Source organism: Mercenaria mercenaria, chromosome 15 (genome assembly GCF_021730395.1).
Source record: "Mercenaria mercenaria strain notata chromosome 15, MADL_Memer_1, whole genome shotgun sequence".
NCBI classification, from domain to species: Eukaryota; Metazoa; Mollusca; class Bivalvia; order Venerida; family Veneridae; genus Mercenaria; species Mercenaria mercenaria.
In genome coordinates, this window is record NC_069375.1 from 2575216 (window position 1) to 2595462 (window position 20247).

Here is a 20247-nt window from a genome sequence, read left to right on the forward strand (position 1 = left end):
TTCTTACGAATCATTAGGAAAATGTTACGAAATTCGTTTATCTCTTACATAAAAGGGTCGTACAAATTACTTGTGAACTCGGGTAAAATTGTTGAATATAAAGTATTTTATGAAAACTGCAAATAACAAGCATTACGCTTGAACAGTTTAAACGTTCGGAACCAATGGATACTGTAGTGTTAGTACTATGTAAAGCGCCTTTGGACGTTTTTATTATGAAATGGGCGCTACATAAATGTAGTATAAAAAATTCTAACTTGAACAGAATATATGTTTAAATTAGACTAACAGTACTAAAGTGAATCAGCAACGTCACCCAGCTACATAAAAAAGAAAAACTGTGTATTTGTTGTCAATCAAATCACAAACGTTTTTCCTTTTATGAAACATCAAATCTAACATAGTCATACATGGATTTGTCATAAGTTCCAATGGGGTTAATACCAGTGTAACCACGCAAAAATTACATACAGTCCACTGTAAATCATTTTTTGATATCTATTTTAAACCAAATGTCAGCTTTGTCAAAACTGCCCGACATATGCACGCAAGGTCTTTTGAAAATTACAAAATATTATCGACTGCTAACGAATAGTCTCATTTTCACACGGATAACCAGTCAGTTAAAAAATAAAAATAATACTTCGTTTAAAATCCTTTCCTTCTAACTAACGTAATATATTTGCTTTAAATCGTTATGTAGTTCGCAAATATTTTCTTAAATTTGCAACTTCTTCCATTATCGCTTACAAGTATTTTCTTACCGTACCAGAAGCTCAGGACGATCATAGTGTAAAAAGATTGTACGAAGTTTTGTGGAACAGTTCCCATTATGATCTATGCAAAGAGTTACCCCAAATATTAAGGAAGCAACAAATAAACAGTTTATTAACATTTAATTTTTAAAAGGTTTTAGAACAACGCATTTTTCTGACTACTGAAAGATAAGTTACGACAAAATATAATGTACAATATGTATTTATTTCCATAAGGAGAAATATGAATAATATGACAATTTGACACATTTTCTTATGAAAGAATTTAGCCGTCAGGTAATACGTTTGTAGTGTGAAGTATTTTGAATGTTACACGACTCATTATATAAATCGCCGGTCAACCGTTTTCTCAATATGGCTGGACAATATCCAACATCAGTTTGCTGGGCCAAAGCTACGGAAAAATCCCACCAGTAAACTATTAAAAATACATTACTGTGATTAGTATCTAGTAAACGTGAAATACAAAATACTTCACACTAAAAACGTAGCACGTAAAATTTAAAACGTGAAAATTCGGATAAAGCCATAGATCAAGAAAAAACATCAAACAGACAAAACATTTTTTGAATAAATATTTCGAATAATCAATTTCGTATGCATATGTAACATGAAAATCCGTCTAATTCTGCTAAGAATATAATGATTATGCAGAATATAATGTATTCTATGACAATTTAACACATTTTCTTATGAAAGAGTTTAGCCGTCAGGTAACCGGACGCCTAGCCTACGCTCTAATCGTCCAGTAACCGCATCTAGGGGTTTTCTAGGCGTCCGGTAATCAATTAAACCATTGTATTATAGTTCAGATAATAAGCTGCGCAACATCTGATCAACATTTGTATAACAAGAGCTGTCGGAGGACAGCAACGCCCGACTATTCAACAGCCTTGTCAATTGAATAATACAAAAGTCGAAAAAGGGGCATAATTTTGTAAAATTGGGAAAATGGGTTATGGAACCTTCACAATGCTTATCAGCTCATAAAGTGAACAAGTGCGTGAAATTTTCATCCTTTCCCATAAGTGGATAATGAAATACCAGCTTACATACAAAAACTTAACTAAAAACTGCTAAGTCGAAAAAAAGGCATAATTTTGAAAAAATTGCGAAGTAGAGTTATGGGACCTACACAGTGCATGTCAGATCATGACAGTGAACAAGTGTGTGAAGTTTCAATCCATTCCCATTAGTGTGTACTGAGATACCAGCTTACATACAAAACCTTAACCAAGAATTTCTAAGTCGAAAAGGGGGCATAATTTCATAAAAAAGTAAAACAGAGTTACGGAACCTGTGCAATGTAGGTCAGTTTATCACAGTGAATAAGTGTGTGAAGTTTCAATCCATTCCCGCAAGTCGTTACTGAGATACCAGCTTACATACAAAACCTTAACCAAGAATTTCTAAGTCGAAAAGGGGACATAATTTTCTAAAAAAGCAAAATAGAGTTATGGAACCTGTGTAATATAGGTCAGTTTATCACAGTGAATAAGTGTGAGAAGTTTCAATTCGTTCCTACAAGTGGTTACTGAGATACCAGCTTACTGTTACATACAAAACCTTGACCAAGAATTTCTAAGTCGAAAAAGGGGCATAATTTGGTAAAAAAGCAAAACAGAGTTATGGAACCTGTGCAATGTAGGTCAGTTTATCACAGTGAATAAGTGTGTGAAGTTTCAATCCATTCCCACAAGTGGTTACTGAGATACCAGCTTACATACAAAACCTTAACCAAATCGGGACGCGGACGCGAACGCATGGGTGAGTCCAATAGCTCTACTATTCTATGAATAGTCGAGCTAAAAATGCTGCTGCACATGAGGTTACTGTCGTTGTTTAAAAGTTTTCCTATCCAATGTTGTTGTTTTTTGTTGTGTTGAGAAAAAATTTTGACAAACAGAAGTTTCAAAGACCATGTTTTGAAAAATTGTAGAGTTAACTTTGGAATACTTAATGTAATGTGAAATGACCGAAATCCCTTTAAGCATGTTAATGCTTTTAATATAACCACATAAATAAGTATTTAAACTGTGTTTAATAGCAGATATTCATATTATTAAAAATAGTGTATTGCGTCTGCAAATATTTATTATACTAATTACTTGTATAAATGTAATGTCAATATACTAATTCATTCGTTTTAAGAACACGTCAGATAACTATCTTTTCGCCATTATAAAATTTACGTGTTCCTTGGTAAAAGAACACAACAAGAATATCCAACAGGGAAAGCTACGTTCTAAAAACGCAACCTCCCTAAACGCGCACACGACCAACACACGCACACCACACACACACAAAGCAAACATACAAATAAAGGAACACAGTGTCAGCCAAGTCTTGTCAACCGACATAAGAAAACGTGTTTGTTGCAGTGTAAGATTTAACAAATAATGAAGGCCTTCAAGTGGTTTGCCGCTTGAGTTATGGTTCAGAGTTCAGACGCGCAGGAACTAAACCACGAAGGCGTTCGTGTACAAAGTATATGTCTTTCCAGATCATAAAGCGGTATGCTATTTCCAACATCCATTGAAGGATGGCAAGACGTTTGTAATAAATACATATTTTCAAACTATTGAAACGTACCTGTAAAAATATAATGAATAAAACAAACACAATATATTGAAAATGAATTTTCATATGTCATTAGAATATATACTTTTAATACAACTTTTCATATCTATATCTATTTCTGTATTGTCACATAAGTCTCTGACTTTCTGGATGAAAATGAATAAAGTTGAAACTTGAAACTATGATAAATCGGTCAGATGCATCCTAACTGGATACAAGACATTTAATGGAATAATTGTTAGATTTCGGCAACGACTACATTTAAGCAATGTTATTTACAACATACTTTCTATAATAGAGCAATATTTAGTTACCACGTAAACAAATACTTTAATTTTTGATAATTAATACATTAAAATCACCTCTTTGGGCAAGCACATAAAACAAAACACAATATGGAAATTTTCTATATACGTAAGTTGATGATAGAATGATCTGTAATGACAGATTCAGTACCACAACTTACATAGCAATTACATCACCTCAAACATTACCACTTGAGAAAAACATTTCAAATGGCGGATAAGAGGAATACCAATAACAAAACAGTACTTAACTATTTATATCAACACAAAATAGTTTCATATGCATAAAACAATTAATATACAAAGATAATCTATCAATAAGAAAATTATCGACATAATGCATATTCTATCTTTTCATCCTCTACGTTTTCAGAATAAAACCTCGACTAATCTATAGGTTAACAAAACAAGTTGATCCCACTAACAAAAATAAACGTATAAATAAAATAAAGTTCAAAGTTTGAGATGTTTGCTCCTCTCATTTTAGCTACAGGGTGTCAAAACTGGAATGTATTCAGGAAAATGTAACTACGAAATCAGGTATTAAAGACAGACAAAATGATTCATAATATTCGAACTTAAGAACAAGAGGGCCATGATGGCCCTATATCGCTCACCTGTTATCATTGCACTTGAGGGCAAGAAGGTCCTCAGAAAAAATATCTAAGCCTAAAGGACAGGAACAACAAAGGGAAGAAATTTAACCAAAAAGAAAAAAAATCTTACAAGGTATAGACATGTTAAAATACACCTAAAAATTGGAGGTACCATCCATGTTGTACCACAGAAAACTGGTCTCGTGTTTTCCCTATGGCCAATAATAAACAAGAGGACCATGATGGTCCTGAATCGCTCACCTCTTCCCACATGACCCAGTTTTGAGTATGACGTCGTTTTTTCTATTATTTGACATAGTGACCTAGTTTTTGAGCTCATGTGACCCAGTTTTGAATTTGACCTAGATATAATCAAGATAAAAATTCTGACCAATTTTCATGAAGATCCATTGAAAAATATGGTCTCTAGAGAGGTCACAAGGTTTTTCTATTATTTGACCTATTGACCTAGTTTTCGAAGGTACGTGACCCTGTTTTGAACTTTATCTAGATATCATCAAGGTGAACATTCTCACTAATTTTCATGAAGATCTCATGAAAAATATGGCCTCTAGAGAGGTCACAAGGTTTTTCTATTTTTATCCCTACTGGCCTAGTTTTTGACTGCACGTGACCCAGTTTCGAAACTGACCTAGATATAATCAAGGTGAACATTCAGATCAATTTTCATGAAGATCCATTGAAAAATATGGCCTCTAGAGAGGTCAAAAGATTTTAATAATTTTAGACCTACTAACCCAGTTTCTGACCGCAGTTGACCCAGTTTCAAACTTGACCTAGATATCATCAAGATGAACATTCAGACCAACTTTCATACAGATCCCATGAAAAGTATGGCCTCTAGAGAGGTCACAAGGTTTTTTTTATTATTTGACCTACTGACCTAGTTTTTAAGGCACGTGACCCAGTTTCAAACTTGACCTAGATATCATCAAGGTGAACATTCTGACCAATTTTTATGGAGATCCATTCAAAAGTATGGCCTCTAGAGAGGTCACAAGGTTTTTCTTTTTTCAGACCTACTGACCTAGTTTTTGACCGAAGTTGACCCTGTTTCGAATTTGACCTAGATATCATCAAGATGAACATTCAGACCAATTTTCATACAGATCCCATGAAAAATATGGCCTCTACAGAGGTCAGAAGGTTTTTCTATTATTTGACCTTCTGACCTAGTTTTTGAAGGCACGTGACCCACTTTCGAACTTGACCTAGATATCATCAAGGTGAACATTCTGACCAATTTTCATGAAGATCTCATGAAATATATGGCCTCTAGAGAGGTCACAAGGTTTTTCTATTTTTAGACCTACTGACCTAGTTTTTGACCGCACGTGACCCAGTTTCGAACTTGACCTAGATATCATCAAGATGAACATTCAGACCAACTTTTATACAGATCCCATGAAAAATATGGCCTTTAGAGAGGTCACAAGGTTTATCTATTATTTGACCTACTGACCTAGTTTTAGATGGCACGTGACCCAGTTTCGAACTTGATCTAGATATCATCAAGGTGAACGTTCTGACCAATTTTCATGAAGATCTTGTGAAATATATGGCCTCTAGAGAGGTCACAAGGTTTTTCTATTTTTAGACCTACTGACCTAGTTTTTGATGGCACGTAACCCAGTTTCGAACTTGACCTAGATATCATCAAGGTGAACATTCTGACCAATTTTCATGAAGATCTTGTGAAATATATGGCCTCTACAGAGGTCACAAGGTTATTCTATTTTTAGATCTACTGACCTAGGTTTTGAAGGCACGTGACCCAGTTTCGAACTTGACCTAGATATCATCAAGATGAACATTCTGACCAACTTTCATAAAGATCCCATGAAAAATGTGACCTCTAGAGTGGTCACAAGCAAAAGTTTACGGACGCATGGAAGGACGACGGACGACGGACACTGCGCGATCACAAAAGCTCACCTTGTCACTTTGTGACAGGTGAGCTAAAAACGTTTTCCCTGCATTCAGTAACAAAATTTTCCTGAATTCAAGTGGTCCTTAGAGATCATGGTGTCCACTCAATGTTCATTGGTAGTATAGTTCCGCTGCCGGTGCTAGGGGGCGTGAGGGGTGTTGCACTTGCCATTACCTCTCATGAACAGACTCAATCAAACCGAGTCTGCTATTATTATACTTGGTTGCTTTCTATGCTTCCAAAGGATCTTCTTACAGATCTTGTTTCCAATAAACTTGCAGTTTTACTTTTATCCAAACATAAGCGTAATCAAATTTCTCTAGCAACATATCACTAAAACAACAGGCATGAAAAATATCTACTCTGAAAACGTAGAGGATAAAAAGAACTCATGAATGCATAATATAATTCAAAATATACAATACAGCAGAATTCAAAATAACAATATTATAATTAAAAATAAATCAAGTTATCATATAAATAGATGTAATTCTTCTGCTTTTATTTTCTCCCTCGTTACGCTCGTCCGAAAATAAAACATTTCTTGATTATACTGTGATAAGAAAAAAAAACAACACTGGTGACGGTTTCAAAGAATGCGGTGCGTTACTGATCTTTATTTTATAACAATTATTGTTAATGATTCATACAATTGTATTAATTAATATATGATTAACATAGTATTAAACAACTACTAGAATATGTGCATGAAATGACATCAAATAGATATTGTAAGTTACTTAGAATAACCACATGTTTGGAATTTGATAAAAGAGCTATTTATCTTTCAAAAATATGAATTTCTAAATAATAAAATATATGCGAACCAAAAAAAAAAAAAAAAAAAAAAAAATATATATATATATATATATATATATATATATATTTAAATAAAACATCATTAGTATATTTATATATTATATATCCGGCCTCACTTTTACAGATTTATTCCAGAAAAATTTAGCGCACAAACGACTTTCTTCTATCAGTAACGCCCGTCGACTGATTTGAAACAACAATACTTTACACACGCCTGGATAATTTCGCGCCACGCGTTTTATTCGTGTTTATAAATTCCTTTTAATTTTAAAGACCCGATAATCAAAATTAGAAAACCAGTTAAAGACCCATAATGGAGTACCATAAAGAAATTTAATGATGCATACGAACACTTTTATATTCAAGTACAAGAGTTCCGCAAAGCGGGACATTGTACGCCCCAAGTTTTTGATACTTTAAACAAGGTTTTGCACCACGTCGACGACGCAGCCCTTCCCAAAGAAAAGTTAAATCAGAATAGTACGTCCCGTTTTGTCAAACGGGTATATAATCTTTGTAACAAATAGAAATCTGTACATAAATGGATAGATTTGTATAATAAAATAACAACGGACGCTGCGAATTGGCCTATTTACAATACCATTGTTTGAGCTATACAATGCATTACTGCATATTACTTACATGCTTACAGTTTCGAGTTTTCGTAATATTTATTCCAATACAGAACATTAGTTCTGGATTTGCCTAATCTGATCTTTCAAAACTTAAAATAAGACTGACAAACGGGAAAGTCAACCGATAAATGTATGACGAGTCGAGACGTTGCCTATTTTCAGACACAAAATACATCTCGGAAGACCTCCTCACGATACATGCATATGCTCGTCTTCGTATTTCATGTTGCCTTTAATTACAGCATACTGTCATATTAATGGTTATTTTTCATTTTGCAAGTTAAAGTCAGATTTGACCTAACAACTTATATTCAAGAGAATAATAAGCGGCCGAAAATTCTCAAAAACGCATAAATCTTTGCCCTTCTTTTGCATCCGTACTTATTTTTGTTGGAGTTTAAATCACACCGTGGCAATGAAGGTCATATGGCGCTCATCCAGCTTTGATAATGCAGGAAGTCTTCGTGCATTTTTTTTCAGGCACAATCGGGCACCTTGGTAGAACCACCGACGTTTTATAAGCAAGCTGGAAGGTTTCGTCACATGAACACTTCTACATATAAAGCCAACATGGTTGAGGGGCAAGTGACTTAAAGACCTGCTCCAATCCTACAATTTAACCTTTGTCACTAAAAAGCATGAAAATCCTGACTATGAACAGTGACGCCTGTCAAAGTAGAATCCATTTTATATAGATTTCTATAAACAATACCTGTAGTTTTGCGTGCTAACGTGTGGCCGTTAGCTGTTACCTATTGTAATCATAGGTTCCATACACAGAAATACAAGCAGGGCTTTAACGACATGATCACGAAAGGCCCAGACCTCAATTATAAGGTACTAGTTATTTAACGAAATGAAACGAAAATGCAACTAAACTTCTTTTAATAAGAGCTGTCTGTAAGACAGCGCGCTCGACTTTTCTCAGTGCTTTACTTTGAATTAGAGCTTTGCCAGTAAAAAAATATCCAAGTTAAAAAGGGACTTAATTCTGTCAAAATTCAAATCAGAGTTATAAGAATTGTGTCTCCTGGTGTAGATTTTGACGGTAAACAAGTATTTTAAGTTTCAAGTCAAAAGCTTGATAGTAACAGAGATATTTGAGTTAATAAGGGGCATAATTCTGTCAAAGTTCAAATCAGTGTTATGGGAATTGTGTCTCCTGGTGTAGACTTTGATAGTAAATAACTACTTTGAGTTTCAAGTCAAAAGCTTTAATAGTAACAGATAGTTGACTATCAAAAATTTTAACAAAAAAATTTAAGTTAAAAAGGGGCATAACTCTGTCAAAATTCAAACCAGAGTTATGGGGATTGTTTAACTTGGTGTAGACTTTGATAGTAAATAATAATTTTAAGTTTCAAGTCAATAGCTTTGATAGTAAGAGAGATATTTGACTTTATAAAAAAACTTTAACCAAAAATTCTAAGTTAAAAAAGGGAAAAATTCTGTCATAATTCAAATCAGAGTTATGGGGACTGTTTCTCCCGTGGTACACTTTGATAGTAAATAACTATTTTAAGAGTCAAGTCAATAGCTTTGATAGTAACAGAGATATTTGACTTTAACAAAAACTTTAACCAACGGCGACGCCGACGCCGGGGCGAGTACAATAGCTCTACTTTTTCTTCGAAAAGTCGAGCTAAAAACCATTAAGTAAGTAATTAATTAAGTAAATGTGATAATAACGATAATACCATACTTACCTATACGTATTTCCAGCGGACTATACAAATCAACACTGACATATATTTACAATTGTTATAGGACACATATTCATGTAATATCCTAAGAAATATGAACATCGTGCAACAGATGGACATGGTAATGTGTTGTGTCGTTTTGTAACGTCTTATTGGATGATGTTCTTTCTTTTAGCGAAAATGAATGTTTCTCAAGTCGGTAACACGTCGTGTAAAGATTTAGCTGTGCCTATGGCTATGTTTTCTAATCACGTTACTGATTTGGATGTTGTTTAATATAATGTCTATTCCCTGTTTGATATTCGTCTTTTTTTATAACTTAAAAAGTTATAAGACAGACGTTTGTTTAAAACATCAGGTCAAAAATGTTTGCTTCTCAGTTCTAACATACTATGCAAAAAATCTGTTATCAAATTTGCTGGCAGTTTCACTGTCAGTCGGACCCGACTTGATTGTGTCTGTTCAGGAAAGGTAACATTCCAAGCACTCAATTACTTGTAAATCTCTGAAGTTAGTTGTTAATCTGTTCTCTTATCGTTTTCACTTCAGAAAAATCAAAAGCCAAACAAAAAGACGAGTTGTTATTAAAAATCTACTGAGCTGAATCAAAGTCAAGTTCGAATACTATGAATCATTTGTCTGTCTACAGTAACAAGAGATCACAGAGTGATCTTGGCGCCCACCATTGAGCCATTTTTGATTGTTCCAAATTTCAAGACTAGCTCAAGGTCAAAATCAAGGTCAAATTTCATTTCAGTACACATCACTGTGCACGTGGTCCATGCATGTGGTCCATGCTGTAGCTCGAGAAATTTGAAAGTAGGTCACAAGATCAATTTCAAGGTCAAAGTTCATTTCGGTATACAAAACTATGCATGTGCTTCAAATTTGGAGGCTGCAGCTTGAGAAGTGTGGAAGTAGGTACTAGATAAAAATCAATGTCGAATTTCAATTCAGAACACAACAAGAGATCACAGAGTGATCTTGGCGCCCACCAATGTGCCATTTTTGAGTGTTCCAAATTTCAAGACTTACTGACTAGCTCAAGGTCAAATTTCATTTCCGTACACAACACTGCATGTGGTCCAAATTCGAAAGCTGTAGCTTGAGGAATGTGAAAGTAGGTCACTAGATCAATTTCAAGGACAAAGTTCTTTGTACACAAAATTATGCATGTGCATCAAGTTTGAAGGCTGTAGTTTGAGAAATTTGAAAGTAGGTCACTAGGTCAACCTTAAGGTCAAAGTATATTTCGGTACATAAAACTATGCAAGTGGTCCAAATTTGAAGGCTGTAGCTTGAGAAATGTGAAAGTAGGTCATTAGGTCAAAATCAAGGTCAAATTACACTTCAGAACACAAATCTATGCACGTGGTCCAAATTTAAAGCCTGTACCTTAAAAAATGTGAAAGTAGGTCACTAGGTCAATGTCAAGGTCAAAGTTTGTTTCGGTACACAATCCTATGCATGTGGTCTAAATTTGAAGCCTGTAGCTACAGAAATGTGAAAGTAGGTCACTAGGTCAAAATCAAGGTCAAATTTCATTTCGGAACACGAAACTATGCATGTGGTCCAAATTTGAAGCCTGTACCTTCAAAAATATGAAGTAGGTCACTAGGTCAATGTCATGGTCAAAGTTTTTTTCAGTGCACAAAACTATACATGTGGTCCAAATTTGAAGGCTGTAGCTACAGAAATGTGAAAGCAGGTCACTAGGTCAAAATCAAGGTCAACTCATGTCAAGGTTCATCTTGCCATTCAAAACCATACATGTGGTCCAAATTTGAATGTTGTAGGTTATTGACAAGAAGATTTTAAAAGCTTTTCCCTATATAAGTCTATATGAACCATGTGACCCCCAGGGCGGGGCCATATTTGACCCTAGGGGGATAATTTGAACAAACTTGGTAAAAAACCACTAGATGATGCTACATTACAAATGTCAAAGCCCTAGGCTTTGTGGTTTAGACAAGAAGATTTTCAAAGTTTTTCCCTAAATAAGTCTATGTAAACCATGTGACCCCCAGGACGGGGCCATATTTGACCCTAGGGGGATAATTTGAACAACCTTAGTAGAAGACTACTAGATGATGTCACATACAAAATATCAAAGCCCTAGGTCCTGTGGTTTTGGACAAGAGGGTTTTCAAAGTTTTTCCCTATATAAGTCTATATAAACCATGTGACCCCGGGGCGGGGCCATATTTGACCCAAGGGATATACTCAGCAATTTGAATCATCTTGGTAAAGGACCACTAGATGATGCTTCATACTAAATATCAAAGCCCTAGGCCCTGTGGTTTTTGACAGGAAGATTTTCAAAGTTTTTTCCTATATAAATCTATGTAAATCATAAAAATAAACAAAGGGCCATAACTCACTCAAAAATTGTTGAACCAGTCTGATTTTCAGGGGGACACAACTAGGTTACCAATACATCATTCTTACAAAGTTTGGTCAAAATTCCTCCAGTAGTTTCTGAGGAGATGCGATAACGAGAAATTGTTAACGGACGGAATGACGGATGGATGGTCCACGGACGCAGAGTGATTTGAATAGCCCACCATCTGATGATGGTGGGCTAATAAAGTTGGTAAAATGTAATCCTACACATTCCTGTAAGGTTGTCAGTCTATTTTGTTTTTGTTTTTGTTTGTTTTTGGTTTAACGCCGTTTTTCAACAGTATTTCAGTCATGTAACGGCGGGGATTTGTTTTTGTTTTTGTTTTTGAGACAATATCTTAATGACTTAAAGCAAAGTGACACTGCCAAGCAAACATTTCTAAGCCTGAACTGGTTTAATTCTGTCTTCGAAATTTGATACTGGGTCAGTAAGATCACTTGTATCAACAGCTATTTTGAGGAATAACGTGTCGTCCTTCAGAAAACCATGATTAGGGTTCTGTAACATCTCTAGCCGGATGAACAGCGGGCATCCTGATGCTATGTTCATATCAGAAGTCGGTCTCTTGAATGACGAGCTTTGTGGGTCTGGTCTAAACGAGTCAATCACGTGTTCACCGCCAGTTTGGTTAATCATACAGAAGGTCACCCGTTGACTAAACGGCCACTTCAAAAGTGCATCATAGTTTCCCCTCATGACCACGAAAAACAAGGACAGATGTGAACCTTTTCCCATACCGTCTCCATTTGGATAGAGTCTGGCACACATCTTGTATCCTCTACGAGTAGTGTAAAATGGTGGTGAGTAGATGCTGATGGTTCGGCCATGTAGAGCATCCTGGTGCTTCTTATTAAAATCATGCACTCTCCACATGAATGTACCGTCATAGCTTGCGGCTTCCATCGATTGTGCTTTAAGTTCTAATTCCGCCATCGTCATGTCCTTCAGTGCTAGACTTCTTTCTAGGGATCGAATTTTATTTTGGTTCTGCTCTATTTGCGTTTCCATTTCCCGTCTGTGCCTTTCAAGTTTCTCAACAGCTGTGATTGTTTTTTCCAGCTCTCTGTGCAGTGCACTAGCAATCCCCTCAAACGTTCCCGTTTTTACATCTAATCTTTCATTAACTGACTGCAGTTGTAATTCAATAGCTTGCCTAATTTTCATGTCGATATTTGGCACCCCGCTTATTGCAGTAACGTTTCCGGATTCACTCTGTTGGTTATGAAGTCCTTGTACCTGACGCTCCAATACCGCAAGTTTTTCATTCATCTGTGTTGTAACTGCTGTACTTTCGGACACATGTTGTTGAAGCCTACTATCTGATGTATGGAGCTCTTTAAGAGTCGCATTAATCTTTCCAATTTCTTGCACCACCCAGACATCATGTTTCTTTTGGTGATAATGCTCATAGTAATTTTTCCGCTCAATCTAAAGCAAATATTATCAAAACTAAAGTCGATTCCTTAATGAAAACAAGAAAATGCTGCTAACCACGAAATATGATAACTGCATATTAAAAAAAAACAAAAGTCGAATTCACTGGCTAGGCATATATAGTTTACGAATATTAAGCAATCAAAAGGCAATATCTCACTGAGAAATCATACCCCCGGAACATTAAGACAATAATCGCAACATCTCTCGAGTGAAGCATCCTACGAAGTTTCGCTGAATTCTAGGCAGTGGTTGTAGAGGAACACTTCTGACTAGGATGTCATTATGGTTTACTAATGTTGAAAATCAAAGGGAAATAACTCACTTAAAATCATCTGCCCGGAACATGAAAATAATATGCCCATCTCCTTTTGAGATTTACGTCATATGAAGTTTCGCTGAATTCCAGCCAGTTGTTGCCAAGGAATATTCAGGACCAGAAATGGGCATCACAGTATATAATGTTGAACACGAAACATGAAGACAATATGTGCATCTCCTCTTAACAGTGAAACTTTCTATCAATTTGGCTAAATTCCAACCTGTGGCTGCTCCGAAATATTCGGTCGGCATTAAAACTCCCGCATTGAGTGTACGCACGCATTAAATGTACACTATTAAACCTATGGTAAACCTAACCCTAAACTTTAGTCAGTATATAGTACATTCACTATGGGCGTACATCCAATAGGGGCGATTTAATGTTGACGGAAATATTCCGGACAACAACTGTACTTTAGTATACTAATGCTGAATAATTAAGGGGACGTTACAGTGAAAATATCATCCGACAGGAACATGAAGACAATATGCCCATCTCCTCTTCTAAGCGAAGTTTTTTCTTGCAGTTTCGAAGAATTTCAGCAATGTTTGCTGGAGGAATACTCCGGACAAGAAATGACACTGTAGTAAGCTTATGTTGAATACCTAAGGGCAAAGACTAAATGAAAAATCTTCCACCCGAAACCGAAGATAATATGCGCATCTCCTAATGATATTGAAACTTCCTGTGAATTTTGGCTTAGTTCCAACCAGTGGTTGGTTGTTGCTTTGAAATACTCCAGACAAGAATTAGACAAGAATTATACTATAGTATACCAGTGTTGAATAATCTAAGGGCAATAACGCATTGAAAATTCATTCGACTGGAACATGGAGACAATATGCGCATATTCTCTAGATAGTTAATCTTCCTATGGAGTTTCGCTAAATTCGAACCAGCGGTTGCTGAGTAATACTCCGTACAAACTTTAAGGGACGGACGGACGAGGCGGCGACAATATCCTTCCTCTTTGGGGAGACTTATTTGGTGTTAAATTCAAAAACATGAGCTATCAACATAACTGATGTATACTCCCAGAATAAATATTACATACAGCATATGCAACACCTAAGTTTTTTAATAGATGTGTTAATAATTCACAACTACTGTCAACTTGTTACATTCCCTCGTATAACACAGTATTACTTTTTGATAAAATTTAGATTCCCTGATGTTAAGACGAGAACACTTTAATTATATGTAAGACCTAAATGATTTTTTATGATCATCAAAACAAAACTTGCCGTAAATCAGACATAAAGGGTAGATATGTAGTTTCGTAGTTTCATTGTATGAATAGGCACCCCTTAAAATACATAGATACAATCATCGTGTATACTAGTAACTACTTAACGAACTGTGCTGTTGTAATGCAAGTTTGAAACAACAGATTATCTTTCAGTTAAAATTATCATATAAACTTTGCAAAACAAGACCAAGGTACTCCCTCTTAAATTTAGGACATTCATGAGCAACTTTACAGAGCGGACACGAAACATAGTCATATGACCTTTGACCCCTAGGTGTGATTTTGACGTTGAAGCGAGCCATCCACCCGTCGTCTCCAAATGGTGAGTGTCATAGAAATCCTTCCAGGGGGTGTTCAAGAGAGTTACAGAGCGGACAAGAAACTGCTAATGGACAGACAGACAGACGGACACCGGTGTCGCAACATAACACGTCCCTTCAAGCGTAAAATAAAATAAACTACGGTAAGATATTAAAAGGTTTGAAAAATTATGTAAAGTTTACCTCTCCACATCCTACAGGGCACTTTATTTTTTGTGTCTGACATTCACTTTGCTGATGTTGGTTTAACTGCAATACAAATAATACGTTTATAAACAGTAAATTATGTAATATGTTTTTACATTACTTATATGATCCGTTGGCCTCTTATAATCATTGCAATCTCAAAATTTAAAGACTTCTAATGGCCATAGTTCACTGTAACATTTTACCTTTAGGTATTTACTTCAAATGCAGAAAATCTTCATTAATGTATTTAACTTTACTTAATATATAGATTTTTTGTTGGGTTTAACGTCGTACTGACACAAGTATAGGTCAAATGGCGACTTTCCAGCTTTGATGTTGGAGGAAGACCCCCAGGTGCACACCGTGCATTATTTTATCATGCGCGGGTACTTGGGTAGAACCTTCTGTAAGCAAGCTGGATGGTTTCCTCATACGGAGAATTCAATGCCCCTATCTTAAACCCTCATCGGTGAATGGCAAGTGATTCCAGTCAGTGACCTTAACCATGCCACTCGGCCACGGAGGCCCCGAATATATCGATTAACTGTGTATGAAGAGCTACATTTATAATTAATTATCGTGCAGTTACAGTCAATGGCTATACACATGTATTTTCTGTTTAGCAATACATATATGCAATGTGTACTTCTTTCTAATGCATGGTTAATACACATAAACAGATTTACTTTATATCTACATAACTGTTCATGTTTTCAAATATCAAATGTGGATCTAATATTCCTCTAAAGATTTTCACTATCAACTACCTTCACAATAGATCAATATCGACCATAATTATTTGACAGAGCATGCCATTTTGATGGCTGTGATGATAAAATCGGCGACAAAATATTGATATCGTTTTTCTCCACAACAGTAACAATCCTGTATTTTTTCAATAAAAACTGTGATTTCGATACCTTTGTATTCACTAAGTTCAGTCCTTCTATTTGTCTATTTGAACAACATTCACTTCATAATCATGGCAAATATTACAAAAATATACGGTTTGTACAATGTTTTGACACGGACTTACTTGTCTCTGATGCTTAAAGACAAACTCATTGTTTTAGTGCTTTACTGATATAGAAATTACATATGAACTACATACTGACTAGATACAGACTAGCTTTTACTTGCCCAACTAAATATTTTGAAACAAACTCGGTTAGTGGAAACAATTTTGTGGAATACCCATAAAATATATCTGTTACAAATGTACCTAATTTTTAAATAAAGCATACATCACAAAGTCGTGATCCACATATAAAATAATCTTTTACTCAATAAATCAAGAAATGAAAATGACCAGAATGTACTCTACATAGTAACTATTTATCCTTTTTGTTCAGTGTTCATGTTCTAAGCCGGCAGGGGTTGCGAATGCTTGTCCGTTTTTTGTCAGTTGCTATTTTTTACTTGTTCGTATGATAGTTATATAGTAAATTCTAATAAAATTTCACTTGTCCGTACAAGCTTTGGGACAAGCTGGGCAATACGGACAATTGAATTTGCCGCCCCTGGACTTTAAGCTTAAAAGTTTGTTTTTTTTTTTAAAAATAATTATGCATCAACTCTGATAACTCTCGAATGGCAAAAAGTGACAATTTTGAACAAAATGTCAGTCATTTTAGAAAATATACAGCAAATAAGAAAAATATTATCTTGTGCAGATAAACAACATACCATTTCTCTTAAAATCTCTTGACCACATTCATCACAAGTAACTTTGATTTTTTTACAATCACGCTCTAAGTGCACCTGTAAGCAACAAAGAAAAACGAACTGTATTGTCCATTTCGAAATATCTGACAAAAAGAATCAATCAATTTGGTGATTTTTTATCACAGGAAGCCGAAGTAAACAAAGAGAGCCGTTACGACAGTAAGTCCTTCATTTGGCTGCTCAACGTTTTCCGCCCATTTTATCTCTGGCAGCCCCAAGATAGATGAAGTTTAAGCATTTGAGCAAGTTTCACAAAGTTTAATGCAAGGATGCCACAGCCCAAGTTTGGTGAAGATCCATCATACAACTCGTAAGAATCTTTGCAGGGAATGGGCGATGTTTTTAACGTCACACAATTAATGGTAATATGGCGACTTTCCAACTTCTTCACATGAAGTATTTTACACACAAGGTGAGATTTCAAATCCAAAGCGGTAAAGGGCAAGTGATGTGAAGAAAGCGTTTTTAACCACTCAGCAACAGAGGTCTTTTCCACTAAGTAGAAAAAGGGGGAAAATCCATACAAGGACAATGGTTGAAGTTGGATGAAAAACCATCAAATGGTTCTAGAGAGGTTGTTTAAAGGTTTCTTTTCTATTTTTAGCTTTGACAACCTCTGATTTTTTTTAATTTTGTTGGATTTAATGTCGCACCGACACAGTTATATGTTATGTGGGGACTTTCAGCTTGTTTGGAGGTGGAAGACCCCCAGGTGCCCCTCCATGATTATTTCATCACTAACACCTGGGTAGAACCACCGACATTCCCTAAGCCAGCTGGATGACTTCCTCACATGAAGAATTCAAAGCCCCGAGTAAGGCTCGAACCCACATCGACGAGGGGCAAGTGATTTGAAGTCAACGACTTTAACCACTCGGCTACGGGGCCCCTGACAACCCCTGAAAAGATCTTGACAGAGGTCAATACACGGCATCATTTTCGCATAAGAGATGGGTTTTTTTTTGGGTTTTTTTTTTTTGGGGGGGGGGGGGGGGGAGTATACGCTGTTTTTCAACAGTATTTCAGTCTGCAAAGGAGATGGCTACCATGGTTTCCTACAATGACAAATCCCATGAATCCGAGCAATAATTATATTCTATATCTACGCGACTATATCTGAAGTTGGAGACAAAAAAAAAGTATTTTATATTTTATGAAATTTTCTTACTGTAATTAGCTTTTTATCAGAATATACCGGTAGCAGTTTTGTGAGGACACAGTTGATCTATTTAAAGGGCAAGGAATACTTAACAATAAGTTAATTTAACATGAAAGCCATTCTCAAGCCTTTCATAACGCTTAAAAACCACATCATCACAGAGTGATTTTAGCGCCCACCATTGAGACATTTTTGAATGTTCCAAATTTCAGGACTAGCTCAAGGTCAAAATCAATGTCAAATTTAATTTCGGTACACAACACTGTGCATGTGGTCCATACATGTGGTCCAAATTTGAAAGCTGTAGCTTGAGAAATGTGAAAGTAGGTCATTAGATAAATTTCAAGGTCAAAGTTTATTTCGTTATACAAAACTATGCATGTGCTTCAAATCTGGAGGCTGTAACTTGAGAAATGTGAAAGTAGGTACTGGGTAAAAATCTATGTCAAATTTCAATTAAGAACACCAAAAATATGCATGTCGTCCAAATTTGAAGCCTTTAGCTTCAGAAATGTGAAAATTGGTTACTAGGTCAATCTCAAGGTCAAAGTTCATTTCTGTACAAAAAACCACGCATCTGGTCCAAATTCGAAGCCTTTAGCTTCAGAAATGTGAAAGAAGGTCACTAGGTCCATGGCACGGTCAAAGTTTTTTCTGTGCACAAAACTATGCATGTGGTCCAAATCTGAGGGCTGTAGCAACAGAAATGTGGAAGTAGGTCAACAGGTCAAAATCAAGTTCAACTCATGTCAACGTTCATCTTGCCACTCAAAACTATACATGTAGACAAAATTTGATGTTGTAGGTTATTTACAAGAAGGCTTTGTTTGTGGTTTGGACAAGAAGTTTTTCCCTATATAAGTCTATGTAAACCATGTGACCCCAAGGGCGGAGCCATATTTGACCCTAGGGGAATAATTTAAACAATCTTAGTCGAAGACCACTAGATGATGTCACATTCAAAATATCAAAGCCATAGACCCTGTGGTTTAGGACAAGAAGTTTTTCAATGTTTTTCCCTATATAAGTCTATATAAACCATGTGACCCCATATCTGACCCAAGGGAAATAATTTGTATTATCTTAATAGAGGACACTAGATGATGCTACAAATATCAAAGCCCTAGGCTCTGGGTTTTGGACAAGAAGATTTTCAAAGTTTTTCTCTATATAAATCTATGTAAGTTATGAAAATAAACGAAGGGCCATAACTCACTAAAATTTGTTGAACCAGTTTCTTTCATTATAGCTGGAAAAATTACAGAAATTATCTTACAGAAATAAGTAAATATAGTTCAAATATATATCTCAAAATTAAATAAATTCGCCATTTTTTGTTGCCAACTGGAAACAAAATGGCCGTCCTATTGATACAATATTCAAATCATCACAACTTTCTCATTTTGAAAGTTCTTTCACTTCTTTAAATGATAAGAACATTACCTTTCCCTTTAATCCATGCAGTATCAAACTCAATTCATCTTTTAATCACCAGTAAGACTGTGTTTTATGTGTTAGTTGAATATGCAGATCAACTGATGAGTAAAAGTAATTTAATCGAATAACTGCAATTCCTACCGTCTCTGATACTGTATATTGATTAATCCGAATATGTGTCGTTCGAAATATGCTACAGTTTCAGGATTGAATTTTGCCGATTTAGGCCAAAAGTGGTTGCATTTTTGAAAGCTTTAAAAGTATTTTTAATAAAAAGTCTAGTTACTTCTTGCTGGATAAGGGAGACAATGTTAATAGGGGATTTATCACCGGCGCGAAGCGCCGGGGATGAAAATCCCCGAGACGGTAACGTCCGTATATAGATATTCGTCTTTGCTGTTTGCATATACTGAGGCAATTTTTTCGATGTTTTCCGGTTCCGGTTTATGTAAAATCCGCTGACTGGTTGTCTTTATGAACATCCGAGCACCCCGAATCAGTCAAAGAAACTCGTAAACCGCGCTAACATGATTATTTTACTTCTTTTTCGTAATGAAAACTGAACATGCAACTGAAAAACACTTTTAAAACAGTAAGGAAGTGTAAAGACCGTCAAGTTTCTGCGTGGAGTGCAAACAAACAA

The 20247-nt window shown here is 35.6% G+C and overlaps 1 protein-coding gene across 3 annotated transcripts in view; it reads right to left on the bottom strand.

Moving 5' to 3' along the window:
* Window positions 1-879: 879 nt before the first annotated feature.
* LOC128548878 (TNF receptor-associated factor 2-like) overlaps window positions 880-20247 on the bottom strand; it is a 51099-nt gene continuing 31731 nt past the window's right edge. For 2 of the 3 annotated variants that reach the window (XM_053524400.1, XM_053524401.1), the window contains exons 6-8: window positions 16970-17044; window positions 15278-15343; window positions 880-13197 (exon numbers count right to left, since the gene is read on the bottom strand). In XM_053524400.1, coding sequence (XP_053380375.1) covers window positions 12148-13197; window positions 15278-15343; window positions 16970-17044 — 1191 coding nt within the window. In that variant the 3' untranslated portion in view covers window positions 880-12147. The remainder of the gene's footprint in view (window positions 13198-15277; window positions 15344-16969; window positions 17045-20247) is intronic. The other variant, XM_053524402.1, reaches the window with a different exon arrangement.